Genomic DNA, 26,441 nt, shown 5'->3' on the forward strand with positions numbered 1-26,441 from the left:
CTCCTGTAGGCATGTGCCGCCACACCCAGCACAGTCGCATCTTGATACTCCATTTGCTCAACTGGTGAGAACAAACGTGTCTCATTGGTGAATTTGTCAAGATGGTTGAGTAGAAGTCAATAAGCCATAGGTAAGTCAAGGAAAGCCTTGGCTATGCATATATGCCAAGGGGCACCATACCTACTTACTGATAAGTAAAATAAAAAATTAAATGCGAGTAAAATAAAAATAAGTGAGTACGGCGGAGTGTGAAAAACACGAGAGAGGTCCGGTACACGTGGCATGTAAAGTTTTAATGGCACGGCTCTCCCGGGGATCAGGGCGAGGCACCGTGGGGCCCGCGCGCCTGTCCGAAGCTTGAGGACGCGGGCTCTCCTTTTCAAGGTATGCATCTCGCGAGATGAGGGTTTACTCGCGGGAACGCCCAATTCTCGCGGGGGTTTCAGCCCCTCCCTTGCCCTGCAGAGGTCACGTGACACAAAGTCACATGAGTGCAGGACCCAACTTAACATTCCGGCCTTTTGATGGTAGGGATAATGGATGACGTTGGACCCTCTAGCTTCTTCCTGCTGTCAAGGGGCGTCGTCAGGGGCCCCAGGCCGGGAGGAGTTGGGAGTCCAGTCCCCCAGAAGGGGTGCAGGTGGGTGCATAGCTGCAGTGCAAATTGGAGGTTACCCTGGACAGCTTAGTGATGTGTGTTTGAGGAGGCTTGAACAGGCAAGGGCTATTAAAGAAAAAAACAAATCATGAGATTGAGCAGGCGACCAAAAAGGAGACTGGCTTACTCAGTACCTGGAGAGCTACCCTGAGCTAGCAAAGAGGATGGAGGTTGAGGGATCCAGGAGCCATCAGTCTTCAGCCAGGCTGAGTAGGGCCAGCGGCGGGGCCTGGTCTGGAAAGGTGCTCCCCCTGTGTTGAGGCACCTGGGGCTCACCCTTTTCCAAGGGCACTGTTCCAGTGGCCCTCCTGGCCACACGCCGAGCAGTCTGATTGGTAGGCGTGGCTTTGCCCCACTTGAGGCAGGCTCCTGGAGGTAGTTGTTGTTGCAGTCCTCCACACCTAGGTGGCGCTCCAGGGGACTGAGCCGCCACCGCCAGCCAAAGGGCAGCTACCAGGGATCTGCTTTTTGGCAAAGTCGGAGTGTATGCTCCATTTCCGCCTGTTTCTCTCTGGAATTAAAACTTAGATGCTATGTTAAGGTTCTGTCAGCTGTGACGGACCTATATTTACAAAGAGCGTGTCCCGGGGCTGGTGTCCGGCAAGAATGGCAACGCAGACTCCCCACGGGCAGAGGGTGTCGCCCCAGCCCCGGCGTTTCCCACAGCACCTAGGGCGCGCCCACGCGGGCCGCCCAGCAAAATTGCAGTCTGGCGCGGGCCAAGATGGCGACTGTGACATCACCATGCAGTGACTACGCGCCATCACAAAATGGCAGCTGGCGGGAAAATAAATGGAAGCTGATGGGGGAGAGCATTTGGAGGGATACCAGACCGCTTATAAAAGTTCCTAACTATTCCTGGGCCACCGCAACCTATTTCCCAACTCGTATCAAGGCAGACAGGCTCTCAGGGCATCTGCTAGTATAAAGGTTCGACTCCCCATAATTGGTTCGCGGGCGGAAACGAAGAACAGGAAATGGGCGTCCCCGATTTCCCTGCTCAATCGTTCGGAAACAGAGGTTAAGAGATAGGGAAGAACGTCTTCATTCCTTCTCAAAACCGGAGGATGACCTGGTCATTCGCAGCGTGGTCCCAGTGGACCGGGGGACAATGGGTCACCAAGCGCTTGGATTTTTAGGTCCCAGTGAACCGGAAGACCCAAGTCCGGAACCCGCTAACCAAGGGAAGGAGGCAGTTTACCGGAGTATAGTGTTGTCGGCCAGCGCTGGCTGTGACAGAAGCGCTGAGAAGCTGCTGGGGGCGCGGTGGAGCCAGGGCGCGCGGATGCCGGTGGCTGGTGTGGACGGCACTGGCGGCTGGTGGGATCAGTGGGGGCGCGCAGGCGGCGTGGCTTGCCGGGCCCGCGGCGTGGAGACAAAATGGCTTCCAGGCACGCGCCAGACGCTGAGGCTGGGCCCCGAGGAGCACCGCCAGTGAGCCTGGCTCGGGGCGGGTGGGGCAAACCGGCCAGAGGTCCCGGCGGTGACCGGAGAACCAAGCTGGAACGGTGCTTTAGGAGGTCCAAGCGGCAGGCAGAGGTCCTGGCCCGCGCAGGCGGTTGGCAGGCAGAGCAAGTGCCAAGCTGCCTGGCTCGGGCCAGAAAGATGGCCGCCGACTCCTAGGATTGGTTAGGAGTGGAAAGTGGGAGGGATTAAAGAATGTGAGGCCTCCAGTGAGGCCATGAGGTGGGAGGGGTTAAAGATGGCGAGGCCTCCAGTGAGGCCATGAGGTGGGAGGGGTTAAGGATGGCGAGGCCTCCAGTGAGGCCATGAGGTGGGAGGGGTTAAGGATGTCGAGGCCTCCAGTGAGGCCATGAGGTGGGAGGGGTTAAGGATGGCGAGGCCTCCAGTGAGGCCATGAGGTGGGAGGGGTTAAAGATGGTGGGGCCAAGATGGCGGCCCCCCAGTGATTCCACGTGTCCAAGATGGCGGGCCAAAGCTGGCGACCCCCCCCCCCCTAGTAATTCCATGTGGCTGCTTACCGGAATGGCCAGGCCCAGGCAGCAGGGGTGGGCAGGCACAGGGTGAAGGGCGCCAGGGCGCGAGTCCGAGTGGAGGAACCAGCTGGAGCGCGGGCTGGACTTGGCGGGCTGGGGGCTGTTTAGCAGAGTGGCGGCCACCTAGATGGAGGAGGCAGGCGGCCCTGGTAGGTGGGTCTAAGCAACGCCAGGCGCGGAGAAGACATAGGCGCGCGGTGTGGTGCAGTCCGCGGGCGACACGGTCCCATTCCAGCGGCGGGCAGCGTGGGCAGGCGGGAACGGCGGTTTTAGGAGGTCCAAGCGGCAGGCAGGAGCAGAGCAGGTGCCAGCATCACCCAAGGAGTCTGGCTCCGGGCGGGTGGAACTGGCAGCCTGGCGGCCGGCGGAGCCTGCACGCCCCGGCAGTGGTGGCTGTGGCCGCAGTGGCAGTGGAAGATTGCTATCGGCGCTCCAGAAGAGAGCACGTGGGCAGAAAAAGATGGCCACTGGCTCTCAGCAGAGCGCAGGGCTGGAATGATGGCCGCAGACTCTCAGCAGAGTGCGGGATCAGAAAGATGGCCACCGGCTCTCAGCAGAGTGCGGGGCCGGAAAGATAGCCGTGAGCTCTCAGCAGAGCTCGGGGCTGGAAAGATGGCCACGGACTCTCAGCAGAGCCCGGGGTGGGAAGAAGGCCGCCGGCTCTCCCGAAGAGCACGGGGCTGGGGAAGAAGGCTTACGGTCCAGGCAGGCACGGGGCGGCAGCGGCGGCAGTGGTGGGAGCAACGCCTGCAAGTGGAGCACTGGTGTGGGACCTCACAGTCGAGCTGCTGGCGGGTCGGAGAGTCCGGGGCTCAAAAAGAGAGTAAAAATAAAAAGAGAAAACAGAAAAAAAAAAAAAAAGGAAAAAAATGGGGAGGGACCCAAGAGTTCTCCCGGTTCGGCACCAAATGATAAGTAAAATAAAAAATTAAATGCGAGTAAAATAAAAATAAGTGAGTACGGCGGAGTGTGAAAAACACGAGAGAGGTCCGGTACACGTGGCATGTAAAGTTTTAATGGCACGGCTCTCCCGGGGATCAGGGCGAGGCACCGTGGGGCCCGCGCGCCTGTCCGAAGCTTGAGGACGCGGGCTCTCCTTTTCAAGGTATGCATCTCGCGAGATGAGGGTTTACTCGCGGGAACGCCCAATTCTCGCGGGGGTTTCAGCCCCTCCCTTGCCCTGCAGAGGTCATGTGACACAAAGTCACATGAGTGCAGGACCCAACTTAACACTTACCTACTAATGGCTAATGTCTTAACGTATTACAACATCCTTTGGTTTAGATGAATTGGCCATTCGTATCAGGGATGGACTCATATTATTTGCCCCACTTGATATGTCACATGTATTCACACCATACACAGCTGGTGTTGCTCTGGTCTCCTCTTCGATCAAGGATTCTTCACTCAGTTCCTTTTAAATTCAATTCTAAATCCAAATACATTCAGATTTTAACTTAAGTTCTTCTGGATCCTGACAGACTTTCCTTAGGAGTTCAGTTCACATTGAGCCATTCAGATGTAGCTCTTGAATAATGCTGTTTCATGCTTTCTCCTGATTCTTACATGTTCTAGTTTTGCACTGATCCATATATTTCCCTAATTCAATTATGAACTTCCTTTGAATGAACCATGTTTTTACTTCCTAGGAGCCTCCCAGAATATAACTTCTATTATGGACTCCAGGTTGACAATCATGAATCATTTGCCAGTTAACTAGTCTAAAGTAGCAGATTTGATGGTAGAAGAAAAAATGATTATTCACTAATATGCCAGTATTGAGAAGAGGTTCCAAAATGTATTAATGTACCAGTATTGGAAGATATGTCCAATATTCAAAATATATCTTTGGTAGTAAAAGAAGCCAAGAGCTTCAAGGAAAAGGCTGCAGATCTCCAGGTGCCAAGGGTAATAAGCAAGAGAATAGAAGCCTAGGGCCTTTTTACATTTCTAAAGAGAGACAAACTTCCTCAAGGATGTGGGGAAATCCCAGACTCCAGACAAGCAATGCACTACCTTTTGGAGTGTAGGGCTGGAGACAGAGCAGGTCATCTACATATCAAAGGACCTGCCATGGAGATCTAGATCTAGCCAGTTAGAAGACTGGTTATAAAGATACTCTGTGTCCAGGAATCTTTGGTGACTTTGTTTCGGGTCATCCCACTATGTCATTTTGCAGAGAGTTTTACTCTAAGTTCTATCCTTTCTTCTTTCTAATGGTGCCCTAACAGTTACAACCTATATTTTTATCTTTGTACTAATAAACTCATTTAAACCTCCCCAAGAGTCTGGACTAGTTAGTGTACATCTGTCCTAAGTCTGGACAAGAACCTGTGGTTTATGGGAATTGTCTCCAAGAGCCAAACAGAGCTCCCCAGGAACAGTTCCCCAAACAATAACATGTATTCCCCAACCATAACAACTAATATTGTGATTGGCAAAGGGCAAGGTGTTCAGAATAATAATACCACAAGAAAAGGGATAAAACAGAAAGTATCCCACCCAAAGTTTCTGTGGCTTTAGGTAAATTACTTTCTTTTTGTGTCCACATCAAGACTAAACTTGTTTAATGCTTTTGAGATCATGATTATCTTTGAGAATCTGATAAAAGCTAAGGTTCTGGTACCTAGAAAAATGAAATAAGTGCTCACGTAGAAGTTCTTGAATATAATGCTGGAAAGCCTCAGACACTTGCACCAAATGATCTCCAAGATTCCAGCCAGCCCTGATAACCAGGCGTTGCCAGTGATAAGTTCATCTTCCCACCACAATGAAGCAGTGAGTTTGTCTTGATTGAGTTGTCAAATTGGATTTTAAGAAAATATTATTGCAGCTGGGCGTGTTGGCGCACCGGAGACAGGAGGATCGCGCAGGTTCAAAGCCAGCCACACTGGCTTATGAGACCCTGTTTCCAAATAAAAAATTATAAAGTAGGTCTGGGAGTGTAGCCCAGAGGTAGAAAGGTTTCCAGGAACCCCAGTAGAAGAGGAGGAGGAGGAGGGGGGGGGGAGGAGGAGGACGAGGAGGACGAGGAGGAGGAGGAGGAGGAGGAAGAAGAAGAAGAAGAAGAAGAAGAAGAAGAAGAAGAAGAAGAAGAAGAAGAAGAAGAAGAAGAAGAAGAAGAAAGAAGAAGGAGAAGAAGAAGAAGCAGCAGCAGCTATTGTTGCAGTCGGGTGTGGTGGTGCTTGTAATCCCCGCCCTTAGGAGGAGGCCCGCAGTTTGGGAGGCTGAGATAGGAACATCTCACAGGTTTGAAGCCAGCCTCAGCTACTTAGTGAGGCTCTCAGCAACTTAATGAGACCCTGTTTCCAAATAAGGTATAATATAGGTCTGGGAGTGTAGCCTGGAGGTAGAAAGACCCTGGATTCCACCCCCAGTGTCACAAAAAAAAAAAAAAAAAGACAAGGAATGATTGTTGAGGATGGTTCAAGGATGACTGTTGAGGATGATTCAAGACAATGCCTTTGCCTGGTTATCTTTCTCTCAACCTCACCTTTGCACTTTTGTACCTCAAAGACTCTAAAAACACTCAGATGGAAAACCCAGGAAAAAAATCACAGGCAAAATGTGAGAGGTTTTGAACTGATGTTTAATCTGCGAGAGTTGTCCTCTCTTCCTCTCTCATTCTCTGTAGTGGAATTGAATGTTAATAATTTCAATCTCTTGTTTACTGAAAATAGAGTTTTCTGCATTAAATGAACAACAAACAAAATACTCTTTCTTTTTTTTTTTTTTTACTGTAATGTGTACATGAAGATTGTTGCAGATCTTTGCAGGTAGCCCGGGGTAAACAGCAGCACACTGTGAAACAGATATGGGTTATTTCCTCCACAAACATCGCAAGGGAAGCTTAGCAAAGGATGAGAGGAGAGTTTTATCTAAGAGCCCATCTTTTCGGACTTTACCCTGTGGCTTTCCTCGGGGAGGTGATTCTGTTCTAATTTGAGTTTGTAAATGTGTTTCCTTTGGCTTACCAAGGTTTTCTCTTTGATGATAAAGTTAGTTTACAGGAGAAATCCATCTTTAGGAAAGATATCGGGAAAGAGAAATCAGCCCTCCCTCCTCCAGTGGGTATGCGTGGTGAACTCTACTTTTACTCCCCTCCCCCCTGTGGGAATGCTTGTGAGGCCTGTCTAGTCACTGGACTTTCAATAATCCCTGCTAATGTAATACCAAGTGAGAACACAGTAAAGATATCTCTGATTCATCCAGGCATCTCCTCTTAGCATAAGCCTTCATTTCCTAGCCTGGTAAGTTGTTTACAAAGGACAAACATCAACCTTTTCTGCTTCTGTCTCTCTAAATATATGTAAACAGAAGTGTTTAACAATAGAACAACTGAAAGGGAACAAACTAAAGGAGGGAAAATAGCCCATCACACCATAGTTTTATGTAATGTCAAAGTGTGTGTGTGCGTGTGCATGTGTGTGTGTGTTTGTGTGTGCACGTACTATTGGGAATTGAACCCAGGGGCACTCTACCTCCAAACTACACCCCCCCAGGCCTTTTTATTTTTTTTATTTTTTATTTATTTTTGAAACAGGTCTCACTAAATTGCTGACACTGGCATAGAACCTGGGATCCTCCTGGTTTAGTCTCCCAAGTACTGAGAATACAGGTGTCTACCACCATGCAGAATCTTCTTTATCAAAGCCAAGTAGCCTTGCCATTTCTCAGCATATGACCCTGGGACAGTTACTTCCTCTGTCGGTGACTTTGTTTCCTCCTTTGCATTAAGACAAGGACAGAAATGGAAGGATGTTTAACCTAGTGTTTCTGCATAGGGTAGCTGTGGGAAGTAATGGAGTTAAGGTCTTAAAACATTGCTTGGTGCTTTGGTAGCACTGGGTAAGTGGTAGGTCCAATTCTCTAAACACAAGCCCCCCAGCTCAGCGGTTCATCCACATCTGGGCCAGGCCAGGCCTGTCATTTCCAACTTTTGTCTTATAGTTTTTATTCCTCCCTCACCCACCTCCCCTTGATGGTCCTCTTTCTCCTTAGAGCACCCGGACAGAGCAGTGCTAGCCAGTAGAGATCCAGTGCAAGCCTGTATCAAAATTTGTTTTCTCACTGTTATTATTAGAAATATAATAAGAAACAGGTGAAATTAAATTTAATAAACTTTTTTAAGCCAGGCGTGGTGGAGCAGGCCTGTAATCCCAGTCCTTGGGAGACTGAGGCAGGAGGATCACAGGTTTGAGAACAGCCTTAAACTGTGGTGAGACTCTCATCAACCTACCGAGACCTTGTTTCCAAGTAAGAAATAAAATTGTGCTGGGATGTATCTAGAAAGTAGAATGCCTCTGGGTTCAACCCCCAGTGCCACAAAGTAAATAGATAAAATGAACTATTTTAGCCCACAGTGTCCAAAATGGTATCATTCTAACACACATCCAATATGAAAATTATCACTGAGACATTTTATGTTCTTTGGTTTCCTTTAAAACTCAGTGTATCTTTTACTCTTAAAGTATATCTCAATTCAGATTAGCCACAGTCCAAGTGCTGACTGGCCACCTGACAGTGCCAGTGACAGTGCCTGACAGCCCATAAGTATAGAATAAGAAGGCTGCTGTTGCCACCAGCTCTCAGGGCTACAGGCACTGTCCTGAGGCTCTTTTAAGCTTTTAAAATCTCATTTAGCCGGGTGTGGTGGTGCACACTTGTGATTCCTGTGCTTGGGAGGTGGAGACAGGAGGATTGTGCTGTTTCAAAGCCAGACTCGCTGGCTTAAGAGACCCTGTTTCAAAAAAACCCCACAAAACTATAAAAATAGGTCTGGGGGTGTAGCCTCGAGGTAGAAGGGTTTCCAGGAACCCCAGTCCAACCAAAACAAACAAAAAAAACTCATTTAATTTTTAATCTCATCTAATTTTATTACAGCCCTCTTAGGTCCCTTTATCATCCCCATTTCATAGATGAGAAAACTGAGACCTAAAGAAGTTACTACTAGCAAGTGACAGAGCTAGGACTCGAACTTGGCTCTGTTCAACCCCAGAGATTATGCTCTTCTGTAGGCTGCCTCCCAGGGGGAAACGCTAAGTGAAGGCCTGTCTTCTCTAGGGGTCCTTGGAAAAACATGTGAACATGTGGCAGGTTGGCACAGATGCATGATTTGTGAAGAGTAAGAATGTCTATGAACAGATTCTTCTTGGGCTTTCCCATGATAATTCATACAATTAGTCACCCTATAAAACTTATATTTGTTTATTAGTGAATTAATGGAATCTGTACTTGCCTGACCTCTGGGAATGGGACTGGGGGGCCGATGGGGGGCTTGCTTATGAAACATCTGGAAAGCAGCATTCTTAGAAATGAACTCTCCTGTGTGGGGGTCTTGTTATTGTATTCAAGCCTGTCAAGCAAAAGCAGATGGCCTCCAAACGCTGCTTAGACCTGGCCCTAAAAATGATCTACTTGCTTTTATTGGCAGGGACTTACAGATGATGACCTGTGGTTTAAAACCAGGACCGCTTTCAGATAGGATATGGTAACTCATTTTTATGAGAGTTGTTTCCAGAGTTCAAATGCTGTTCGTGTACACAGCCAGCTAGCTTCCCTTGCCTCCGGCACTTCTGAACTATTGCTTCTTTTTATTTTTTAATCAATAAAGGCCAGATCTTGACAAGAGTTGGACCTCAATCCAAGAGCAGATCCAGATGGACTCCATGGTTATCAAGGGCCTGGATCCAGATACCAAGTACCAGTTTGCCGTGAGGGCCATGAATTCCTATGGCCCCAGCCCACGCAGCTGGCCCAGCGACCCCATCCGCACCCTGGGTGAGTACCGTGGTTCCTCTTAAGGAAGGACACCTGTGGCTGCGTTGCTCCGGGGGTTGCTTCTCAGGGCCTCGCTTGCTTTGGGGTTTCTTGGCGCCCTGCAGGACAGCCTGGGATGGGGCTATCTTCAGGCTTCCTCTTACAGTTCTCTCGGCCCTTTGGAAGTTAAGTTCTCAACAGGGACACAGGCTATTTTTATGTCTAGGAGGTCAGTGGAAGGTTTATTTTTGCATCATCCTTGGGGAGTTTGAGGTCACAGAACAGACCATGTAGCAAAGCGAGGTGCAGTCTGCCTTCCCACTTCTCAACTTCTGAGAAAACAAGTTCATCTTAGAACCACAGGAGGAAAAACTAAGCCCCCAGACTTGTCAAGGCTGGTGTTCACCTGCAAATCAAGGATGCTCAAAACATGTTGCCCTTTTCTGAATGATTGTCTGGGTATCAAAGAAGTCATTAAAATACTAGCATGTAGCTTGGGGGGTCCTGATGGTGGAAGATGTCATGGTGCCTCTCCCGGGACCTGAAGGAAGCTTGGGCCAATGTTTATCAAATCAACTGAGAATTTTCTTAGAAGTCAGATTCTATCTCTGGTCTGAGATTTAAAAGGCTGCCACATGGTATCAAAAGTCATACTTCCATTGGGAAAGGCTTAAATCGCCTTGCCAAGCCCAGCTCAGCCTAGAAATCTGTGTATGTTGGGCGTGGAATCACTACACCTAGGACCGGATTACCTGGAACTTTTGGTCTGATGACTCTAATCTTCTCAGTTTGGCCCATGAAGTCCTCCAGGAGCTTTGACGCCCCCTCAGGTCCTCTTTAGCCAAGAAAGGAGCTCTTGGGCAAGAAGCCCTGCACTGGTAGTTGGTTGGCCATTGGCCAACACGAAGCCCTATTTTTATTGATCAGTGGCTCCAAATAAACTCCTCCTGTCTCATTATGAAACACCCACACAGCTGATTTCCAAACCTAGGGCTGCTTCCAGGGTAGAGATTCACCAGGTTCTACAAGAATGTTAGTTCTTCTGAAAACAACCCTCACCTTCTATGTTTAAATAGTAGATCTTTTTCTTCAAACTGAATTGTGGGGGCTTATGTTGAGGCCACACTTCCAACACACACACACAAACACACACACACACACACACACACCCTATAACTATGATCAGCCAGAAACCATTTCCCTCTTCTTCAGAATTTAGAAGCTAAAACTCCTAGAATATACCAAGGGATGAAGAACCTTCTTTTTAGAAGAATTGTTCATCATTTTGCTTTAATCACAACCTTCCTTCTTTTCTTTCTTTCTTCTTTCTTTCTGTCCTTTTTTTTTTTCTCTATTTCTTTCTGTGTGGCGCTAGGGATTGAGCCCAGGGGCAGCATTCTACCTCTGAGCTACACCTCAAAATGTAAAAAAAATATATATATATTTATTTTTTTGCAACAGAGTCTTGCTAAGATTTTTTTTTGGGGGGGGGTTGTGTGTGGTACTGGGGATGGAACCCAGGGGCATTCTACCTCTGAGCTATACCTCCAACCCTATTTTTTATTCCTTATGTTGAAACAGGGTCTCACTGAGTTGCAAAGGGCCTCACTACGTAGCTGAGGCTGTCCTTGAACCGAAATCCTCCTGTCTCAGCCTCCCAAGTACTGGGATTACAAGCCTGCACCACCACGCCTGGCTCTTGCTAAGTTTTTGAGGGTAGTCTCAAACCTGCAGTCTTCCTGTCTCAGCCTCCCAAGTACTAGGATTACAGGTGTGAACCACTATGCCCAGCTCTTCTTCAGTGTTTGCTAAATGAGATCTGTTTTATCATCTTTGTTTGAATTTTGTGATGTGTGTCCAAAAATTGGGGCAACAGGAATTAGAGGATGACAGTACTTTGAAATACTTAGTTGTCTTTCCTGTTAGACACTGAGTCTGCACTGTGTTCTGAGCCATTCCACCCAGCCTGCCCCAGACTCTGAGCTCTCGTGCAAAGGCTCCATGCTTGCCTCTTTCTATGTATCCCTCAGGATCTCTCTCTCTCTCTCTCTCTCTCTCTCTCTCTCTCTCTCTCTCTCTCTCTCTCTCTCTCTCTCTCTCTCTCTCTCTAGCAGTACTGGGGATGCAACCCAGGGGAATTTGAACTCCAAGTGACACTAAAAGGCCCTATTTTTTAGAGTTTTATCTTATCTTATTTTATTGTGGGTCTGGGATGGAACCCAGGGTCATTCGACCTCTGAGTTATACCCCTGCCCTATTTTTTATTCTTTATTTTAAAACAGGGCCTCACTAAGTAGCTGAGGCTGTCTGCGAACCATGATCCTCCTGTCTCCACCTCCCAAATGCTGGGATTACAAGTGTGTGCCACCATGCCCAGCTCAGGATCTCTTTATCCATAGAGTTAAGAAGAAGAAAGATGGGTGGGACCTACCAACTCATGCTGGCCTTGACCTTGGATGTGGTGAGGGTACTGTGATCAAGAAGGGACTGGGGGGTAGAGATATTCCTTATATTTTTTTTCTTTTTTAACTGAAACACTGTTCTGGTCTGGTCTTGGAGTTTCTGATCATTATTTTTCCATTGCTGGGTCTCAGTTTTATGGATTAAGCAGAATAAGGTATGTAAAGGTACTTTACAGATATGTCACATTTTATTATAATTGGTATCTATGTGAAATAAAATTTCTAAGAAATCGTGTGCAAGGGAGATGGACAAAGCCAAGCCAACTCATTGAAAACTCTCAGTTATAAGATATTGTTAAATATGACTTTTCTGCTTTTAGGTATATATGGTTTCAAAGTAGAATAGCAAGAGTACGGTTTATAGATGACCTGTTTCATGAATAAATAAGAATGAGCTATAGCTGGTATTTTAACCATGGTTTTCCTCATCATTTCTCCTGTTTTAAAAACTCTTTATTCTGACTCACATTCATATTTCTATTATTTGGCTTCCAAACACATTTTCCCATATGTAAAACCATCCGATTACCAGATAGCAGTGTCAGAAGTATAATAAGTTTGAAGGCTCAGAGCTGTCATTGGCGAAGGCCATTTGCCATGAGCCAGGGACTGTGCTTAGCACTTTCCCACAAAATCCAGTTAGTCTTCACCAAAAGGAAACCCTCCTTGGGGGAATAGTATATTCTTTTCACCCATTAAAAAAGTTGAGTCTTTGAAAGTTTATATATTTAGCCACGACTGGTAATTATAAAGGCAGGATTTGAAGTGGGGTTTGGCTGACTGCAAAGCTTACTTCCCTGTGTGCAATTCAAACTAAGAAGTTTATTCTTCTTCTAATGCAAAGTTGCATGAGAATGTAAGATCAGCAGTCCCAGGAAGGACAGGGACCGTGTAGACTCTCTGCACTGAGGAGGCTGGGGCAGCACAGATGAAATCCTACGAGTGAGTTTTTTCCTACGACCTGCAAGTTATATTACAACATACAGTGATATGAGTTAAAACATACATGAAGGCAGAAAGTCGACCTGAGTGTATGGGACAGCCCTGGCAGATTGTAGCCCACAGCCCCACTCACTGGTTGGCCCCAGGCATTGAGTTTTGTGCACAGCGCCCTGAATGCAGGGTGAGACCTGGAGACCTGAACTCTTTCTACCTGTTGGCCCTCCCCGCTCCCTCCTCGCCTAGGTGAATGTTTGATTTGATGCTCACTTTTCTTCCTCAAGAGCCAACTTCAGAACAGAAAGTCCATGGACACCCAGGAGTCGGAGTGTCCCATGCACGCCCTTAGATCCATACAAAAGAGGATGAGGTCAGGCCTAAAATAAACAGGAGATAGATAACACTTCAGCCCTACTAACTAGGGACACATTTCCTACTGGGCCCGTGAAGGCCAGACTGTGTTGGTAACCCAGTGGCTTAATGGGACAGTTGGAAGATATCTGTTACCGCCGTGCGGGTGGCTGATGAAGACCAGAGATAGCATTTTCCTTAACTGCTGCCCAGCCAGCCAGAGGACAAGGGGGGTTTCGGTGATACCACTGGAGTGTTGCGAGGTTTAAGCAAAGCCCGTGTCACGTCTCAGCTGCACAAAATCACAAGTAGAACAGGAAAGGAAAAAATAATAATCAAACCTTTCCTGCCCTGCCCTCTAATGAGAAATAGAATGATTTGGGTAACCCTGAATAATTTTCAACACTGCCTTGTATTGACTTCCGTCCTCTCCAGGGAGATTTTCCACACAATTCCGAAGGTATTTTGTTTCTATGAGGAATTAAAAGAAGACTCAAAATATGATCTGTTATTCCTTACCTCCATCTGCTTTTTTTTTTCCTGCAAAGAAACATAAAAAACATTATAATGAGCCTTTGATCTTGTCAATTAAGCAGAACTGGGGGCTTTGTACGTCTTTTTTCACCGCATCTGTTGGTTGGCCACTCACCGAGATTCAAGATTAACTCGGCCTGGGAGCACAGGGGCCGTAAAAGGGACAGGAACAGCAGGCTGTAGAAATGAAGGAATAAAAGAGTCATGTGGACGGTCATGGTGGCACATACCTATGACCCTGTACTTGGGAGGCTGAGACAGACACAGGTTCGAGGCCAGTCTCATCAACTTAGAGAAGCCTTGGCCACCTAACAAGACCCTGTTTCAAAATAAAAAATAAAATAGGACTGGGAGATTTAGCTCAAAGGTAAATCCAGTGCCAATAAATAAATGAGTAAATACATAAATAAATAGTCACAAGCCAGGCGTGGTAGTGCATGCTTATAATCCCAGCATTTGGGAGGCTGAGACAGGAGGATCACAGTTTGTGGCCAGCCTCAGCTACTTAGGGAGATGCTTTGCAACTCAGTGAGACCTTGTTTCAAAATAACGTATAAAAATTAGGGTTGTAGGCGTAGTTTGGAGGTAGAATGGCCCTGGGTTTCATCCCCAGTACGTAAAGTAAAATAAAATAAAATCACATATCATTATTTTTCCCAAAGACAAAGGAGCTTCGACTGTAGGATTATATAATTTTCCCTGAGAATGAAACTTGGTCCTACCACCCCAAGCCATTTAATTTCTAGTGTTCAATCTTCATGATCTGGGCAGAGAAAGAATCAATAATTTGTTTACTACTGCAGGTTTGACATCCCCAGGGCAGTCCTCTGTAGAAAGTGTTCTTTCTGTTCCTAGGGAAAGCCTCAGGCCTCGGGCTTCTGCACCACTATTTCCTCTGCTTGAAGGTCTGTCTCCGGATCTTTCTGTGCTGGTGACCGCCCCTCCTGTCCTCTCTGAGGCTACAGGTACAGGTCACTTTTCTCAGACATGGCTCTACTAACTCCATCACCCTGCTTTGTCTTGTCTTCTCCACAGCAGCGCTCTTGCTGCCTGCCTGGAACCGGTTTGTACCTTTGGTTATGTGTACAGCCCCTGGGGATGAGCTCTCTATTACAGCTGGAGCGACTTGTCCCCACTGAGCATCCCCAGCACCCTCTACAGAGCCGGCTCTCCATAAATATGGGCTGCGCACATGGGTGAAAGAGCAGGGCTCCGGCCAAGAGCCTGGGACGGCTTCGGAGGCCCAGGGACTCCTGCTGCTGCTGCCTGAGAGGTTCAGGGTGGGAGATGAGGTGGACATAGAGACCCAACAGGCCAGAGCGGCCTTTCCTCTGGCAAAGTCCACCCCTCAGAATTGTAAATGGACAGAAAGAGGAAAAAGTAAATAGAATAGAAACAAGGAGGGTAGGGAGAAGGAAGCGTAGTAAAAAGCAAACCTAGCGAATTCAAACCCAAGGCGGCAAGGCTGGGAAAGAGGCCTTTGAGAGAGTCTAGTGGTAAAAAAGAATATAATGTGCTCATTATAATATAATATAATATAATGGGGATGGGGTGCCGAAACGAGACGCCTTCAATCTGCTTCCAGACTCAACCCAAATTTCATTCCTGTGTTTTTATTTGACATTAGAGTAAGCTTTAATATTTCTATACCGCCTTTTTCTTCTGGTCCCATTAAGCTTCTTTAAGGTCTCGGATCCTCAGGGATTGATTGCATGAGGAAATACGAGAGATGTTTTATTTGGGTTTGGTTTTTGCCAAAAATTACCCCATAATTTGATTTCTTCTATAGTTTCAGAAACTCCTTCTTCCACTGAGCTGAGACAGACCCACCCTGGCTCCAATCAAATTTCTACGATAAATCTGACCCCAGGCTACCCTCCTGCACCCTCTCTGCCCACTGACCTTTCTTCTCCGTAGCTAACAGCTCACAGTGGCATTGCCCTGTGTAGCTGCCGAGGGTCGTGTCTGTTTATGCCTTTGTCGCCCAAGTGTCCACGAGTGCGTCTGGCTTTTCCTGGTTTTGCTCTGAGCTTTGGGCTCTGCCTTTTAATCGCCTGCCTGTCTCCCCAGAGACCAGCTTCAGCGTACTGGGGTTCCTGGGTGCATGCGGTCACATAAACCCACAACATAGATTTCCTTCATCCCCAGAAGCAAGTAAGGATTCCTGTTTAGTAACAATGCCCCTGAAGCAGCAGAGAGTGGAGGGGAAATGAGAGGAGACAGGTGGCAGTTTATCCTCAGGGTGGGTAGGAAGCACCACTCCCAAAGCCAGCACTTGTCACCCCTCTAGTGCATTCCGGGTGGCCTGTTGCCTGTTAAGTCAGTGACTGTGCAAAGTCCTTGCCAATCCCTGGGCTCATTACTGTTCCCAGACACCTGTGTCTGTTGTTAGAGCACTATCTGGCGGATGAGTGTGGGCTTAAAGGACCTTTCTGTGGGACCCCCTCGGGAAAGTGACTTTCTCTGGACCTAGGTTACCTCATCTCTAAGGTGGGCACAGTAATGCAATGCCTGGGATGGGACTATCTCCTACTTCTCAGGACTATTTTGAGGACGTGGGAACAGCAGTTATGACACCTGTTCACTCCTCAACATGAGGAACTTGGTGGGTGTTTCTTCCACATGTCATTCCCCAAAGGTGGTATAACTAGCCTGGGTAGCTACCAGGAGCTCTCTAGGTTTTGCTGTTTTTTGTTTGTTTGTTTTTTTCTATTTCCTAAACTATGTTCTTGGGACCTGAAGACTTTAGAAGGTCTGGAGACTTGGAGATATTAGAACCCCAGAATTCAGAAACATAAGTCCAAGAACAAAAACTTTTCTTTCAAAAGTGGAGGAATGGAGGAAGCCACGTGAGCTGGGTCAAATGGAACTGTCAGGGTGGGCTGTGGTTGGCGGAGCTGGTGGAGAGGCTGTTCCTCTACCCTCTAAGGCTCTATAATGGAGTCTGACATAGACGGAGAGCAGGCAGATTAGCAGAAGAAAAGGTCCAAGACTTTATTATATGCACAGGGGCATCACAGGAAAAAAAACATGCATACCCAACAACCCAGTTAGAGCTGCAAGTATTTGCACCCCCTTCAGGGGGGAGAAAGATGGAGGCAATTCGGGGGACAATGGTGATTTTTGGAAAAGAATGGGTGGTTAGGAGAAGAGGTGATAACCGTGACAGTGACCATCTGTCTAGGTGTGGTGTCAGCTCCAGGCTCCTCTCTCTGCTAGAGTTTAATCTTCCCTGGTTGATGAGATTCCCAGGGAGGCCATTCACGACAATCTGGCTCCTTTTGGAGGCTGCCTTTAGGCAGATAAGGGGAGTTTAGAGAAAGCCTCTCTGCATTTGCTGTCTCTGAAGTATCAGTTGGAAGGGAACGTGCACAGAAAGCTGGCATTTCCCAAACCCCCTCAGTGCCTTGGTTAGCTTTAAAACTGCAGTGAAGAGACAGACATCAGATAATTAAAACTACAAAGCACAATGGACTCTGATAACAGTGAAATCCCACATCTCTCACCACTTAAGCCAGTCCTAGATTCAGGCAAAAAGAAAAGAAAAGCCCGTGAAGTTACAGCATTGTGCCTCTAGTTTGTTTTATTGTTTGGTTGGTCTTTAATCTTCCCAGAATTAATCATCTACTCAGGGATCAGTGTGTTTTTTTCTCTATAAGGGCAAGGTAGTAAGTATTTTAGGGGTTTTAGGTCAAATCTGCTATAAACAGCCACAGACAATAAATAAAAATTATGTATATGACTAAGTTCCAATACAATTTTACTTATGGATACCAAAGTTTGAATTTCTTAGTGTCCATGCATCATCCCAAAATTATTCTTTTTAGACTTTTCACCCAGCCTTTAAAAATATAAAAATGATTGTCCGCCAGGTACCAAACCAGAGGGCAGCAGGTTGCCTTTGGTCTTACTGACCCCTGTACTCTACTGCTGGCTTTTATGTCCCTTCCCCCAGTTTTAAGAGTTTCCGGGGGACCTCCGGAGTTCCTTCTTTGGTAGCAATTTTGCTTAGCTTGGAAGGAATCAATTAGCACATAATAATGAAGTTGTTCCTTTGATAGAGATCTCTGAGATTTGATATTCACATGAATATGCTCAAATAAGGGACCTGGAAAGCTAGCGTCTCGATTGCATTGGAACAGGTCTGCGCATCTCTGGAGAATGGCAGAGAGAAAGAGAGAGACAGAGGTTGCCTGGCTGAGCTTTCCTCCAGGACCCGGGGACAGGCCTGGAAACTGGTTAGCTTCACAGATTTGTAAATCTCTAAAATGTAAGGCGGAAAAGGGAGCCAAAGGAGGTGCAAATCATTTGTTTCATTCATAGCCCAGACAAACCTGCATTTTAAGTGTGCGTTTGTGCATAAACATAACTGCAAATGTGATTTCACATTCTGGGTGCTCCGCTGTAATCGCTCTATTGATTTGCCAATGCCCTGCTGCGTGTAAATCTGAGTAACGTTCATTTGCACAACTTTATTGGCTTTAAAGGGAATGATTCACGCTGCTGTTTAAATACCTGCTACCTATTAATTACTCTTCTGAGGCCTTTGTACATGTTACATTACCATACTTTTACTTATAATCAGCAAACCAATATTTTATCCCCTCTGGCTAGATAGAGAAGAGATTCCAAAATGAATGATAAGAAAGCATAATTTTCCAAAGAAAAGTAATTCATCATGTTCTAATTTCAACTGTAGCCTTTGTTCAGTTGGTTGACTGATACTGAGGGACTGTAGGAAGGGCAGTCACGTTATTCATTTCATTCAATAATTCTTAAACATTAATCTCTTAAAGTGATACACACACATGAATACACACACATTCACACACACACACAAATGAACTCAGTATCTTCCTTGTTTTCTTCTCTTTATCATTCAGTTTGTTCTCTTTCCTTTATACTCATCCTGTCGTGGCCAGTCGTTTCTGTTCTTTCCTCTGGAGCCCTTCTTGCTATGACAGAGTATTCCATTAGGATCACTGTTTCTTAGACTCTGTTTTTTTTTTTTTTTTTTTTAAATTTTATTTTATTGGTGCACTGTATTCATACATCATAGTGGGATACAAACTTTTGTAGACATACATGCACACATCGCCCAGTCAGCCCCCACCCGATCTCCACCCCATTCTCTCCCCATCCCTCCCTCCCATGCTTGGCTTAGTGGTTGACATCTAGTATTATAGCAATTTATCCAAAATTAAAAATGATAATCTCACATAACAGTTTCATTTGTCTGATACCAAGCTTTTGATGTCTTAAAGATAACATTTCAATATTTCTTTTTGCTTTCTTTCTTACCAGAGAATATTTTTTTCTTTTTTTTAGGTGAAACTATCATATATTTATTTTTCAGAAAAAAATCTATCCTGATATGGAATATGGACTCTAGATACCCAAAACAATCTCGAAGCAAAAACAAAGCTAGAAGATGTATATTTTCTGATTTCAAACCATATAAAGCTACAATAATTGAAACAGTGTAGTACTGTTCTAAAGGCAGATATATAGACCATTGGAGTTAAATACAAGCCTAGAGCTAACTTCTTCCCTATATTGTCAAGTTATTTTTGACAAGGTTTCCACGAAGATTTGGTGGTGGAAATAATAATCTTTTAACTAAATATTGTTGAAAAATAATAATTACATGGAAAAGAATAAAATTGGACCCTTACCTAATCCCACATACAAGTATTAACTCAAACTAGATAAAAGACCTAAATATAAATCTTAAGACTATAAACTTTTAGGAGAAAATCTGGGTCATAAAACCTCACAACATTGAAATTGGCAGTGATTTCTTGGATATGATTTCAATGGCACAGGCAACAGAAGAATATACAAACTCCCTAAAAAATAAAAGAAAATATTGTATATCCAAAGACAATGTAAACAGAGTTAAAAGTTACTAATAGAATTGGATAAAATATTTCCAAATGCTATATCTGAAGGTATATTAATATTCCAACTAGAAATCCTAAAAATTAACAACAATAAAGGCAAACAATACCATTTAGAGATAGGTAAAAGACTAACATAAGTAATGAATCTCCACAGATAACCAATCTTAGTTGTCTGTTGGATGGAAACTCTTGTTTCTCTGGTTCTGGTGAGTGTTACCTATTTCTTCTTTGTAGTTAATCTCTTTGAGTATTTTCTCTAGCGCTGGTTTTGAAGACATAAATTCCTTCAGTTTCTGTTTGTCATGGAAGCTTCTTATTTCTCCATCTAATTTGATAGAAAGTTTTGCTGGATAGGAAATTTTTGGCTGGAAGTTGTTTTCTTTCAGAGTTTGGAATATGTTACTCCAAGCCCTTCTGGCTCTCATGACTTGGTTTGGGAAGTCTGGAGTGATTCTAATTGATTTGCCTCTGAATGTCACTTGGCCCTTTGTTTTTGTTGCCTTTAAGATTCTCTGCTTGGCTTCCACATTGGTCATTTTGACAATTATGTGGCGTGGGGATCCTCTTCTCGGATCCTGTCTAAAGGGAGTTCTATAAGTTTCCTGGATCTGTGTATCAACCTCTTGCTCTATATTTGGAAAATTTTCTGCTATTACTTCCTTGAAGAGATTGTTGATCCCTTTGGTATCACTTTCTTTTCCCTCCTCTATTCCAATTATTCTTAGGTTAGCTCTCTTAAGATGGGCCCATATTTCTTCAATGTCAGATTCCTGCTGTTGGATATCTTTTTCTAGATTAGAAACTATGCATTCATTTTTGGATTGCTCATCTTTTAAGAGCGAGATTCTGTTCTCCATGTGGTCTAATCGGTTGTTTGTGCTTTGAATTGAGGCCTTTACTTCATTAATTGCATCCTTTACCTCTTTTTGGCTCTCTCTGAGTTCTTTTCGAAGCACCTCTATTATTTCTACAGTTATTTTCCTGATTTGCTCTTCTAGAAATCTCTGATTTTCTGTTTTATCAGGTTCTGATGTTGTGGGGTTGTGCACATTCATTACTTCAGTGTTATTCCTCTTTCCCATGATTTCGGAGGTTTGTGCCTTCTCTGGGTTCTTCCCTTGGGTCACTATGGCTTCACTTAAGGTGCTCTGGATCTCGAGTCTGTATTATCTCAGACCCTACTACTCCTTTACTGGGTTGTATCACAGAGTCTCCGACCCAGGGAATCGATAGAGGCTGCTTTAAACTATGGGGGGTGCCAGGTTGCACGCTCTCCTATGGTGTGATATCTCTGCCACCACCAATCCCTCACTGGGTCAAGTCCCACGAGGCACAATACTGGGATTTCTCCTCTGTGGCCCACAATTTGACTTACTGTTCTTGAGTACGTAGATGTAGCTGTACTGGACTCGGTGAATTCACTGCTGCTGCCGCCGCCGGTGGCAATATGGCGCCTCTGCCACGCCCTCGGCCATGAGGCTGGCGTATTTTTTCTTCTCTGGTTTTGATTTCCACTCTGAATCCCTGCAGCGTGTGCTGAGCTCAGCCACTGGGAGCTTTAAATGCTGTCTGCGCCGAAAGATCCCGCCTGGCTGTTCCGCATCGGCTCACCTCGGCTTGCTGTAGCCGTCCGCTGAGTTCGCCGCTGCCGCCGGCAGTATGGCGCTGCTGCCGCGTCCTCGGGCGCGTGTGTCTCCTCTGTGGCCCTGAGCTCTGTTCTCAGTCCGCTTTCTCTCTGGAGCCTGGTGGTTTTTTTGTTTTTCTGGTGATGGTGTTTTCTGGCTATGAAAGGCGCTCTTTTTGTGGTAATGGAGATTGGTTGTTAGCGGGACTCTTAAGCCCCGCTTTTCTCGGCCGCCATCTTCCCGGAAGTCTCTTAGACTCTGGATTCCTGAATCACTTCGGTTCCATGATGAGCCAGTGGGACCACAACTGTGGTTTAGCACAAAGAGAGGTGCATGGAACCAGACATGCAGTGACAGACACGGAGGAGGGAGACAGTGTGCTCTCCGAGTCTGCTGGAGCTCATCTGATTATCCGGCCAAGTATGAGACAAAACAGGTACAAATATGTAAGAAATAAGAAACCACTGCGAGAGAAAAGAGGACTCTCTCTTAATCTTTGGTATTATGAAGCTGCTAAGCAGGAAGTAGAAGCCAACAGGATTGGGTGATTTGAGCAAGGTCTACGCAGGAACTGTTTGCAAGATCTCAGGCAGGGCAGACACAAGGAAACTAAGCTTGTGGACAGACTGGGGGGCCCGTCTGGCAAGCTCTTGACACTTCAGTTGTAACCCATGTGGCTGCCCCAAGACAACCTCTTAGGAAGAACCTGGGGGAATAAATGTTCTCTCCTGCGGGAGCTTCCCTAGGGCAGCACAGGACTAGAAGCAGGACAAGTCAGCCTCCCAGGACACAGGGCAGGTGGACACAGCAGAGGGTGGGCCAGGGAGAACAGAGGGAAGGAACCCATCACAAGAAGAAATAAGATCCTCTAAGAATGAAAAAATGGTGCCTAATAGATGGATTCCAAGCATAAGGACCTCTCCTCTTTAAATTTTTTTTTTTTGTCTTTCATTCTTATGAATGTAGGGCAGAGACATCTCTTCTATCTTTGTGTATTTGGCTCAGTGCCTTCAACAGAGTAACAATGGGGCCTCACAGTCAAATCTGCGTGGACTGAGGCTCTGTGCACTCACAGGGCTGGAGAGGAGCTACCTCTACACTTGCAATTGAGGAAACTCAGCAGATGTCTCAAAGTCACTTGATCGTGGAAGATAATTCAGTTTGGCGATGACCTTTTCCTATCTCTTTCTGGAAGTTAGTAGAAGTCCTTCTTTCTTAAGAATAAGTTCCAGTCGGGCATGGTGGCACACGCTTGTAATCCCAGCATGTGGGAGGCTGAGACAGGAGGATCGTGGTTCGTAGCCAGCCTCAGCTAATACTTAGTGAGGCTCTTTGCAACTCACTGAGACCCTGTTTCAAAATAAAGAATTTAAAAAAAACATAGGGCTGGCCGGGCGTGGTGGCGCATGCTTGTAATCCCCGCGCTTGGGAGGCAGAGACAGGAGGATTGTGCAGGTTCGAAGCCAGCCACGCACATTGGCTTAGGAGACCCTGTTTCCAAATAAAAATATAAAAATAGGTCTGGGAGTGGAGCCCGGAGGTAGAAAGGCTTCCAGGAATCCTAGAACCACCAAAAAAAAAAAAAAAAAAAAAAAAAAAAAAAAAAAAAAAATCATAGGGCTGGAGTAGCTTGGAGGTAGAATTCCCCTGGGTTCCATCCCCAGTACCACAAAAAGAAAGAAAGAAAGATGGATGGACTAATGTGGGCAGCCAATCATCAAAATATAAATGGTATTTGAAATCCAAGTCTCTAACCTGCGAGTTCACCAATTTAACTAATAAGCCATGCTAGATAATCTCTTACTAATGCCTAATGTTAAGAACCTACCTTTAAGTTGGAGCCGCCTGTTGGAATTTTTTGGTGGTCACAGCTTCTGGTTCCCACGACTGTGGAGACCCAGAGGTTTGTCTTAGAAGGTGAACTAGTGCTGCCAATGAACAGCAACCCTAGCATCTTCCATATTTAAGAGTGTCACTGTATCTCCATTTTGGTCCCGTGGAACACTCCTCCCACCAGAGGTTTTGATCATGGGGTCATAAAGGGATTCCAGAGGCCAACAGAGGATGCTGAGGCTCGCAGGCCTTAGGGGATGACCAATGTTAAGTAGTTCAGGGGGAACAGTCACCCAGCAGAAGGTGGTAGTTTGCAAGTCTTCCAGTAGATGGCGACAGTTCATAGCCCTTCAGAGCAGGAAGACCCATTAGCATCAATCCAGAGACATTTGAATTGAGATGAGGGCAAAATAAAGGAGTCCCTTTATCATCCCTGAATGGTGGACTTCTTCAATGGTTAACTAGTCCCAGCCAAAATAGGAAAGGGAAGCGATTTTATCTTAGTTATGGCAATCCAAAGGGAAAAACAAAAAATCAAGGGGAAAAAAAACCAAACTCTTCAATGACCTAAGGCCCAAATGACCTAATGCTGTGCCCCAATGATACACAGAGAAACTTATTTTTAAAAATAAAATAGAGTTAAAGATTGCCAAATTCAGAAAGAATTAAGACAATGAAAATAAGAGGTGAGAAGAGCTACAAACAACTTAAAGTTAGGGCAGACCCGTCTTTCATTTTTCTTTATAAATCAATGCCAAAATTTATCTGTTCTAGTGGTAATACTCAAGAAAGTCAAGAATCAAATTTCTGAGCCGACAGTGATTATTTTACTGGTTTAAACACCCATTCACACAATTCTAAAAATGTGGACCTACTGCCTGTTTATGTCAGGCAATTTCTAGATGGTGGGGTATTAGGAGTAAACAAGACAGCCAGCTCCAGCTCCCTTCCCTCGGATATGTGGAAGAATCTGTCTCAGTCAGGAAGTAAATAATAAAGTAGATATGAGTCGGGCGTGGTGACGCAGGCTTGTAATCCCAGCACTTGAGAGCCTGAGACAGGAGGATCGTGGTTCATGGACAGCCTCAGCTACTTAGTGAGGCCCATTGAAACTCAGTCAGACCCTATTTCAAAATGAAGAATAAAAAGTACGGCTGGAGGTGTAGTTCAGAGGTAGAATGCCCTGGGTTCCATCCCCAGTACTGTATAAATAAATAAATTAATTAATTAATTAAATATGTATCACATTATATTACTTAGGGAATATAATGTCTCTAAAAGTAATCACTAGGGGAAAAGCAAAGGAGTAAGAAAGCATGGAGGACCCGAGAGGAGCTGCTGGGTAAGGCTATGAAGGAAGTCTTATTTAAAAAAAAAAAAAAAACAGAGCACCAAGTAGAGTGCCTCCTATGGAGGGAGCAAGCAGTATGTGCAAAGGTCCTGGGTGAGCATGGGCTCCGGATATTTTAGGAATAGTAAAGAAGTTCACAGGACAGGTGGTAGGTAAGTGGGGAGGAGAGTGATAGAAAACCAGGTTGGCAAGTTAGCTTTGGGCGAGGGGCCAGATTGTATCAAACCGCGCGGGGACCTGGGATTTCACTGTAAATTAGAGACAAATATTTTGAGGTTTTGAGCAGCCGAACAACATGATCTGACCTCTACTTTAAACCAGATCAGTGTGGCTGAGGTTTGAAAATCAGTGGCAAAGAAGGGAAACCAGGAGGGGAGCAATTTTATATAGATATGCAAAGGAAGAAAACCAGGCTAGCAGGTAGCAGGACCTAGACTTTCACAGAATTCAGACAAGAAACTGAGACACCCCAGATTATGTTTCTAGCTGCAGATCACACTGTCATCACGAGAGCTAGATTCATGGACTCCTTGGACATGTCCTGCACTTCCCTCTGTTGCAGAGCCCCATCCCTTGATGTCTGATTGGACCTCCCTGTGTAACACTTATGTCACTTCTCACCATCTGACCCCTAATATCTTGTTTATTCACTTGTTTGGTACTGGGGATTGAACCCAGGGCATTCTACCTCCAAGCTACACTCCCAGCCCTATTTTTTAAATATATTTTTATTGGTGCATTGTAGTAAAATATCTCACTGGAATACAAAACCTGTAAGGATATATAAGCACACATCACCCAATTAGCCTTTTTCCAATCCCCATCCCATTCCCTCCCCCTCCCTTATTTAATCTTTATTTTGAAACAGGGTCTCACTGGTTTGCAAAGGGCCTCACTAAGTAGCTGAGGCTGGCCACAAACCACAATTCTCCAGCATGGGGTACAAGATAATAGAGTCATACACACACACATCACTCCTTTAGCCCTTCCCCAATTCTCACCCCGTTCCTTCCCCCCCTCCTCATGTTAGGCTTAGTGATTGACATGTTTGTGAATGTACATCATGTACATTGAGAAATTTCCCTCTTCTCTCTTCTTTTTTTATTTTGAAACAGAGTCTTGCTGAAACTGGCCTTGAACCTGTGATCCTCCTGTTTCAAACTCTCAAATACAGGGGTCATAGACATGCACCCCCTCACTCATCTATCTTCTCATTAAGCTCCTGTTGGCTCCGTTTAAGAGCAGTGTGACTGTTACCTCTGTGGTCCTGAGAACTGTCTATATCTATATCACTGTCCTGAGATGCTTCTTTGGTGGCAAATTTATACTCCTTTCATCCAGAAGTCCTGGGATTCTTGTTCCTTTCTTGGATATTGAAGATACCACTTCTTGACCCTGAATTCCTACTGGGTCCTGCTGCATACCCCCAGCCACACCAGGGACAATCCTATCTGAGGCTGAAGATAGCCTGTGCAGTTACCTAGTGGTCCACAGGGAGCTGGTTATAAACCTGAAACAGGTTCAGAAACACTGGTGACCAGGGCCCCAGCATCATTCCATCCCAGCTCTCAACAGGGTCTTTGCTTCAGATTTTATTTATCTTAAAGGCTGCTTGAATGTTCAACATTATTTTGAGCATAAGAGGACAGCAATTCAGCCATAGCAGAGAGTGTAATTTTGTCTTTTCCCCCAACACTTGGCAATGTCTAGAAATATTTTTAGTTATCAGAGCTGAAGGGAAGGTGTGACTGGCCTCTAGTGGCCCTCTGCACTGCACTGGGCAGAGCCCAGTGCTGTCCATCAAGAGCTGTCCAGCCCCAAATGTCAACAGTGCTGAGATTGAGAAGGGACAAAAGTAAAATTAGGAGACCTATTCCTTGCTCAAAATAAAATGGTAGAGCTGGGAATGGTGCCCCACACTTTAATTGCCAGTACTTGTGAAGCTAGGGAGAATGGAAAGTTCACAGCCAGCTAAATCAACTTACCAAGGCCCTCAGCAACCTAGTGAAACCCTGTTTCAAAATAAAAA

The 26,441-nt window shown here is 45.6% G+C and overlaps 1 protein-coding gene across 5 annotated transcripts in view; it reads left to right on the top strand.

The window, feature by feature from the left end:
- The window catches only part of EGFLAM (EGF like, fibronectin type III and laminin G domains), a gene marked incomplete at both ends in the record, with an annotated part of 177,362 nt that overhangs the window by 88,973 nt on the left and 61,948 nt on the right, over window positions 1-26,441 (top strand). For all 5 annotated transcript variants that reach the window (XM_080694810.1, XM_080694811.1, XM_080694812.1 and 2 more), the window contains one exon: window positions 9,269-9,435. In XM_080694810.1, the coding sequence (XP_080550936.1) occupies window positions 9,269-9,435 (167 nt within the window). The remainder of the gene's footprint in view (window positions 1-9,268; window positions 9,436-26,441) is intronic.

Source organism: Muscardinus avellanarius (genome assembly GCF_963383645.1).
Source record: "Muscardinus avellanarius genome assembly, chromosome: 1".
Lineage (NCBI taxonomy): Eukaryota > Metazoa > Chordata > Mammalia > Rodentia > Gliridae > Muscardinus > Muscardinus avellanarius.